This window comes from Antrostomus carolinensis, unplaced genomic scaffold (assembly GCF_000700745.2).
Source record: "Antrostomus carolinensis isolate BGI_N321 unplaced genomic scaffold, ASM70074v2 scaffold35564, whole genome shotgun sequence".
NCBI lineage: Eukaryota > Metazoa > Chordata > Aves > Caprimulgiformes > Caprimulgidae > Antrostomus > Antrostomus carolinensis.
The window spans coordinates 6,511-14,642 of record NW_010312004.1 but is presented as its reverse complement, the minus strand read 5'-3'; the positions used below and the strand labels follow the sequence as shown (position 1 = coordinate 14,642).

General features: G+C 42.4%; 1 protein-coding gene across 1 annotated transcript; it reads left to right on the top strand.

The window, feature by feature from the left end:
• The first annotated feature begins 2,204 nt into the window (after nt 1-2,204).
• TALDO1 (transaldolase 1) lies at nt 2,205-6,749 on the top strand. Its single transcript, XM_010166909.2, has 7 exons — nt 2,205-2,370; nt 2,834-2,941; nt 3,613-3,744; nt 4,171-4,346; nt 4,465-4,662; nt 5,699-5,844; nt 6,516-6,749. Exons 1-7 carry the CDS (start codon nt 2,312-2,314, stop codon nt 6,546-6,548), a joined length of 852 nt encoding a protein of 283 aa, XP_010165211.2. The 5' UTR covers nt 2,205-2,311; the 3' UTR covers nt 6,549-6,749.
• Nucleotides 6,750-8,132: the final 1,383 nt, after the last annotated feature.

The window sequence follows — 8,132 nt, the reverse complement described above, 5'->3', positions numbered from 1 at the left end:
GCGCTGGTACTAAAAACTGCCAAACTCCACGGGAAACGCTCTGCGGGTCCAGGGAAGTTGGGTTTTTTTCCAATAACCACTTTAGATTTGGGGTTTTTGTTGTTTTCTTTTTCCCAAATGGCGGAAGCGAAGCAGTTGTGAAGCAAAAATAACACCAGAGTGCTTTTGTCCTTCTTATCTCATGAGAATGAACAAACACCCTCCTTTCAAAGAAGGGAGGTGGCCTTCAATTCTAAAGCCACTTGTTCCAAAGCTGTCACTGCCCCAGCACCTGCACAGCCACGCAGCTGCCTCAGGACATCCGAACGGAAAAATCCCTCCCCTGAACATCTCCAGGTTGCGTAGAGCAACGCCTGAATCCTCTTCTGCCGTCATTGAGGCCTGTGGTAATCTGCTGCCTGCCTAATCCTATAGGTGCTGAATAAACAATCCTAAATGGCAACCCTCAAATGTCTTAGATTAGTAAATCTAAGATTAAGAATGCACAGGGGCAGCAACAGCTCGGACACGTGTCTCCGTACGTGCACTGGTAACGTGTACCTGTTGGATGCCTTGGGTGCCTGATTCCAAGTGTCAGGCTGCTGAAACATTAGGGAGAAACTGTTATTTGCCTTTAAAAGTCTGTCTGACGTGACAACCACCACACTGTGACAGGTACAGAGCGCTGGCACAGCTTTACGGAGCACTGCATCGAGAGAGCTGGAAATGCTGAGTGACCAGGTAACTTCAGCCTGCTCAGATCTGTGTAGAAGCCTGGCTTAAAGCCCAGCGTGTGCTGAATTGCACACAATTAAAACTGAATTGAAACATTACACTGTCTACCCTGGTTTCAGAAAGGTATAATGGAAAGAAAAAATCAAATCCATGTGATGCCTACAGGTGGTTTGATGTGGGATGCTGGTTTGAGTGGTTCCTGAAGCAAATACCTGCAGGTAGCGCTGGTGGCTGCTCTGATAGCTGCACCAGGTTTGGTTTTTAGCTAAGCCAGACCAGGATAAGCCTACTTCTGCTTACTCTGTGCTCACAGTGAGGAAAGGTGGCAGAAGAATCACAGACCCCCCCACTGAAAGCTTGTGCTGCACAGCAAACTGCTTTCTGACAGTCCCAGGCAAGGAAAACCGGGTGACAGACTTAATCTGGGTGACAGACTTAACGAGGTTACTTGATGCATGTTGCCACAGACCCATAAGAGTCCCAATGGTGCAAGACTGGAGAGAAGTAACAGACTCTGTCAAAATATACTTCTCCAAAATTGTGTGTGTGCTTCAGAACTGTGTTTCATTAGTGTACTGCTTTTTAATTAGAATCCACGTGAATTAAGGTGTGTTTTGAAGGGAATGGACTTGCTCCAGGCTCTTGATCATTGCCCTGGAGGGAGCTATGGAAAAACAATACTTGTTTTCTTCTATCACTGAAAAAATAAAGTTGCACACTCTAACTTGGGTTTTCATCCCTGTGTAAAAATGCTGAGGAGGATGGTCTGGTAATAAATATTTGGTTATTTTGGACATTTAGCTGTGTTAACAAGGGAGCTTGTAAGCAGGAGTGGCTGAAGGGCCGCAGAGGCTCACTGCTGAGTCAGGCTCTGCGTGCCAGGCAGCTCAGCTGCGATTAGGGCTGGACAATGCACGGCCACAGCCTGCTCTGGTAAACAACTGCTATCACCTGCAATAGGTGTAGTCCTGGGCTTAAGGTAAACCAAAGGTTCAGATACCTTCTGGAAGGAAGCAAGCCTGGTAGCACAAGGAAATTACAATAACAGATACTAAGAAATGGTCTGCAATTATTTGATAAAGTTTTAAAATGCAGTAAGAAACGTTGCTAGAGCCTGACAGAGGAGTTGTTCTCCTGCTCTGGTTCCAACAGTCCCCAAACCCAAACTGCTAGAAGGGAAGAACGAGCCCCTTGTCTTTACTTCCCCCCTGTAATTCCTGGAACTGCACTATGCTGGTAAATATGATATGGGTGCTGACAATTAGTTCCCCTTCTCTTCATCTCTCATTTCTACAAGTTTATTTCTTTTGGGCAACATTCATAGCAGTGAGTAAACTTTGCTGTATCTTATTACTGTAGCTCTGCTGAGCTTGTTGTGGTAATTCTGGCACAGGCCAGGTTTAGGCTGTGGTATTTAAATGTTGTGCACTAGTCTGCTCCATCATGATCCCAGAGCCAGAAGTGTTTATATTTGAGCAAAATCCTTTTAATTGCTCAGGCTTGCTTTAAACAGGCTTTTTTTATTTCCCTAGCAATTGATGAGTACAAGCCCCTGGATGCCACCACAAACCCATCTCTGATTCTGGCTGCTGCTCAGATGCCAGCTTACCAGAAACTCGTGGATGATGCTGTTGCCTATGGGAAGAAACTTGGTGGGTGAGTAAAAGTGGTTTTTTAATCTCGGTAGATCTATATTTAAGATGCCTTATTTATGCAAATAATGTTAAGTACTACTGGCAGTGTACTGGGGTTTTCTCTTTATGTTCTTGTGGGTGTATCTCCTGCCCCAAAAAAGCCTCAACCCTCAAAGAAAAATTTATTGTGCTCATTTCAGATGCACTTTGAAGTGTATCTCCATTTCCCAGTTCACATGTGGCCTTCTAGGACTGCTCAGGAAAACACTCTTGAGTGGACAGCATTATGGGGAATAGTGTCCAAAGGCCAATACTGCTGGTGGTGCAGAGGGCAGAACACAAACATGCAGCAGAACAGAAGTGGCCACTTGAACTCTGGAATTTAATGTTAAATGAGCTGTGAAATTTTGATTTTCAAATCCATGGCAAGGTATAAATGCAATTCCCTCCCCCATAGAAATGCATTTGTTCTTTGTGGTTTTCAGGTCAGAAGAGGAGCAGATCAAAAATGCTTCTGACAAACTTTTTGTATTATTTGGAGCTGAAATACTGAAGAGGATACCTGGCCGTGTGTCCACAGAAGTAGATGCAAGGTTGGCTCTTTTTCCTCTGGGTTACCCTGGATATTTGTACATACAAAAAGAGACATGATGTGAGTTGGAGAAAAATGTTCTTGACTAGACAGCTCACTGCTGTAAGACTAGCAAGTTTATAGTGTTAGTATTTGTTTAATTAGAGGATGGATTTCCCTTAGTTTGCGTGATTAGAACTTTGTGACAAAATTTTATGTAAGTAGTGCTGAGCTTGGATTTTTATAATCTTCCTGTTGTTTCTTAAGTGAGGGATGCTTCCAGTATACTTGGTTTTGCTCATTCTCTTCTGGGGGATAATGTCTTCTCAATTTACCAAGAAATCTGTTTTAAGAGTTTGTTTAAAAACTTGCATAGGATTTGTCTGTCAATCTACTCACTGCCAATTCACTTCTAATGCTCACCTCCTGCATTCACTATGAGAAACTTGCAGTTTAATCTGCAACTTTCTCAAGGAAAGCTATCTTGAGGTCTGGATCCTCTGAATCAAATAGCAGTGCTGTCATACACCTAACTTGATGGGCTCACGATCTGGGAAGTATCTCTGAGAAGAAAAGCCTGCTCTTGGCATATAAATGCTGATAAAATAGACAATGTTTTTCAATGGGGTTTGGAGGGAGGAGAGCATTAAAAAAAAATAATCAGTTTTAAGCAGTCTTGCTCTTGTTTCAAAGGTTGTCCTTTGATAAGGAAGGAATGATTCAAAGGGCCAGGCGCCTCATTGACCTTTATAAGGAAGCAGGAATTGGTAAAGATCGTATTCTCATAAAGCTCTCTTCAACATGGGAAGGGATCCAGGCTGGCAAGTAAGTTGATTCAGAGCATGCTTCTACCTGTTCACAAGTGACAAATGCATTCTGCACTTTAAATAATGGTTTTGAAAGCACAGCACCAGGAAATCTGTTACTAAGGCTACAGCTAGCAAGCAAGGTGCTCTGCTGCAGCTTTCTGTTGAAATAGGAAAAGTTTGTTCATACAAGGGCCAAGCCACAAACACAGTTTCCTGAAATATCATGCTAAGTTGTCTGCATTTGGTTCAAGGAACAGCATTAAATAAAGCAGAGTCTGGCAGCGCAAAATGTTTGCTGTTAGCTTAAAACTTTAAAGCTTGGAAACTGTACCACATTCCTAATTTAACTCAAGAAATTCAGTAGTTTTAACCTACTAGCTTGTTACTAGAATATATGCAGGAGGTGAGCAAACTGCTGTTTTAAGCCAGCCTGTGTCTGCAGGGTGCTGGAAGCAGAGTATGGGATTCACTGCAACATGACCTTGCTGTTCTCCTTTGCACAGGCCGTTGCCTGTGCTGAAGCTGGAGTTACTCTGATTTCCCCATTCGTAGGACGTATCCTAGATTGGTATATTGCAAATGGAGATAAGAAAGCCTATGAGCCTTCAGAGGATCCAGGTAAGCTTTCCTTTTAACAGAGATTTTAAAAGTACAATAGCTACTCATTCAAACTGCAGCTTACTCATAAATCCTCTATGAAAAAATACTTTTTGAGCATGTTCTAAATCATGTTTAGGAGTGAAGAGTGTCACCAAGATCTACAACTACTACAAAAAGTTTGGCTACAAAACTATTGTGATGGGTGCTTCGTTCCGAAATACGGGAGAAATAAGAGCGCTTACAGGCTGTGACTATCTCACTATTTCACCCAAGCTTCTGGCTGAGCTCAGCAAAGAGTACACCAAGTTAACTCCCACACTCACTGTGAAAGAGGGTAAGTCCACAGAAGTCAATGCTGATGTAACATGGGCTTGCTCAGCCTCCCTTTCTTCTTGAATGTCAGGAGTACCTGGTTCCACTCAGCTCTGTCATGCTTCCCCTCTGCTTTAAGGATAAGCCTTGACCTCTCTCTAAAGGAAATACTGGAGCCTCACTACAACACTCCTGCTACAGTTGCTGACACACATAGTCACTTCTTTAGGGTCTTGGATTCCCACAGAGTACACAAACTGGAATTACAATGGGTTTTGAGCGTGCTTAAATACTGTGTACCCTGCACAGGGAGAGCAGAAGGAGGAACTTTATACTTGGGATGAAGTTTTGCTGAATATTGGCCAAGATGCCAATCCTGGTGTAATCTGATGTTAAACTCTGATGTTTAATCTGGTTTAATCTGATGTTAAACATGCCAAAAGGCACGTTTTCCCTCCAGAAACTCCAGAAGTGAATTATATGCAAGACAAAGTGATTTGATCTAGTGATACTGTGCCACGATGGCTTTGAATATATTTTCTACTTTGCACTACTCTTCCTTTTCAGTAGCCTCATTAAAATGCTACTTTACAAGGCAGAAAATGAGATTTGTGCACAGCTGCAGTGATGGGTTGCTGCTGGGGGTGCTAGCTGGTTTGTAGGCATGTTATCAATCCAGCTTTTGTTAGGTACTTGCCAAATAATCAAAGACTTAATTGTTCAGCATATTTGCTTCGAATGTCTCACTGCAGTAGAACTGTTGCATAATTCTTCAGAATAGGCCTGAAAGTACCATTCAGAAGCAGGTACAAGATCATGACATACACATAAACACTGTATTTTAAGAGAAACTGATAATCTAGGTTACCTTCCACTCAGGAGCATTTTCAGTCTTGCATCCCAAAGCATGCTCACATAGCAAGTCATGTTGAAAGCTGTGTTTGAAACTCTTCAGCAGGTGAAGACAGTCAGAATCTTAAGACTGTTTTAGGAAGCCTGTGGGTTTTGATAATAACCTGGTAATATAGTTTGTTTCTTTTTCAATTTCCCTTGCACAGCTCAGGCATGTGATCTTGAGAAGATCCACCTGGATGAGAAGGCATTCCGCTGGCACCATAACGAAGACCAAATGGCTGTGGAGAAATTATCCGATGGGATCAGAAAATTTGCTGCAGATGCGATTAAACTGGAGAGGATGTTAAAGGTAGATGTTGCATCACGCTGCCTCTTGTCACTCCTCATGTTCCTCCAAGTACTGCAGCTAATTCACAACTCCTTGGGGTATGGCTAAGGATTAGGAACCTGTGAGCAAGCCCAATCAGGTTTTATACAGGCAGTACATGTTATGTAGGGCAGGCAGTTAGAAAACCGGCCACATAAAATGAAATGAACTTGGTAAACTTCACTGCATCTCAAGAAGGAATTCATGCCAGATGTATACAGCCACCCCTGCTGTTTGAGGCCCAAGGAAGGCTTCAGACTGGCAGCTAAGCAAGATAACACCACAAAGTGAAGAGTCCCTCCCCTAAGTCTGATTCTCAACGCGTTAGCTGTCAGCAATGCTATAAGACATGTAAATAATCTTCAGACAGTGAGCTGGAAATAAATCATGTTTGTACTTGGCACCAGGAGGCACCAAGAACAGATATGCTGAGTATAGCCAGGCCATGTGAAGGTCTTCTGGCACTTCATGGACAGTCCTGTGGGATTAATCAAACTGGGGGTTTTGGGGAAAAAAAATACACACCAAGCAAACCTGATCTAGGCACTTGTTCTTTTTGACTGACAACTACTTAATAGTGACTTAAGCCTGCAGTGCTAAAGCAGTTCCTCAACTCGTACTCAGGTGCTGTTTGTTTACTCCTCTCTTTCTAGGAGCGAATGTTCAGTGCTGAAAATGGAAAGTAGAAAAATCAGCATTTTCCTGAGTGGTCAAGTGGAGTGAGTGGATCACCTGAGGTTAAATGGATGTACAAATGTCTTACCTGTCAAAGTCTTATGCTATGTATGGATAGATTTCTGTATTATGCTTTTTTATCAATTTGCAAAGGGACAAATAGAATTTCAATTTTTTTGTGGCACTTTTGTCAATACATGCAAATTAACACAGACTTTCCTTGTCATGTGCTCATTTCCCTGCTGCAGGGGACACCTGGCATAGTATTTTAAATTTTTAAACTTTTTGTATTAAATTCCTAATTAGGTTTACAGTCCTAACACACTAAGAAAGCAGTTTTGTCTTTAATGCTGTTTTACTGTGACTAAAGAGAAGACTCAGGATTCAAAAGGCCTCCTTGGTGCAAAACCCACAAGTAATTTTATGAGACACAAATATGACACATACACACTGCACCAGTGAGGCTCCAGTCCCTTCCTGTCCTCTTGCTGCAGCCAAGGTGGCAGCAGGAGTGACTTACTCATTGGCAAGCCTCGAGAATACCATCATCATTAGTATTTCAAGGCTTTTTAGCAGGGGCAAAGCTGTTCTAAGCAATTTTGGGAATTTTGTCTCATTAGTTGTTTACTACTCACCTAAGAGCCCAAAGCAACGTAACAGCAAGAACATGGAACTGATTGAAGCTGAAAATGCCACTGTGATTACAGCACAGGGAGAAGCTGCACCTACCCTGCTGTTCTTGAAGGCAACACTTGCAAAATTAACTAATTAAGTCTTTCAAGCAGTTAATAAATAATCTGACAGTTGGTTAATCTGAGCTGACAGAGTGAACATGTGGATGCAACTGAAGATCATCTGTCAGAGCTTTGTATATTTTCTTTGGAGGAGTTACTGCTTTTCTTTATGCAATAGCCATAGAATTGCTGCCAGCCCTGCCCTACCCCACCCCTCAAATGAGGTGGGTTTGTGTTTGGGCTTTTTGTGTTGGATTTGGGGTTTTGTTTGGTTGGTTTTGTTTTTTTCCCTAAAGTTCTATCACCTTCTCTTTTCCTAACTGTCCATCAGCTGCTGCTTTTGTGAAAGAGGAAGAGCTGTGTGGCAGCCTTCCTCAGGAATGACCCAATCCTAGTGCAGCACTTAACCAATTACAGGGCTTTCTATTAAGTTGGGATGCACGTGATTATGTTTTGTGCTGTATTTCATTAAGACTAGTTAAATATATCTGTTATTAGTTTATATAGGTCCAGTTTCATCAAGAATAGACAAGAGGTTCCTGTTTATATGTAGACACAATTAAGTGTTTCCTGATAGAAGTTGCCTAAACTTAATCTCTTAAAAAAAAAACCCAACAAAAAACCCACAGCACAGTACTAAGGCTACAACACTTAAAACACACATCTATATCCAGAACAACCCCTCTGCTCTACAGGTGTGGGGCACAGGGGGAAGCAGGCTGTCCAGAGGAAGGTGAGCATTTCCCCTTCCTTTCAAAGGCCAAGCTAGCACTAAAAGCTTTACCTGGCCCCCACGCAGCCATCTGACCTACCACTGCAAGTCAAAAGTGGGCACTGTGATTTCAATTGCTGTAGTAATTA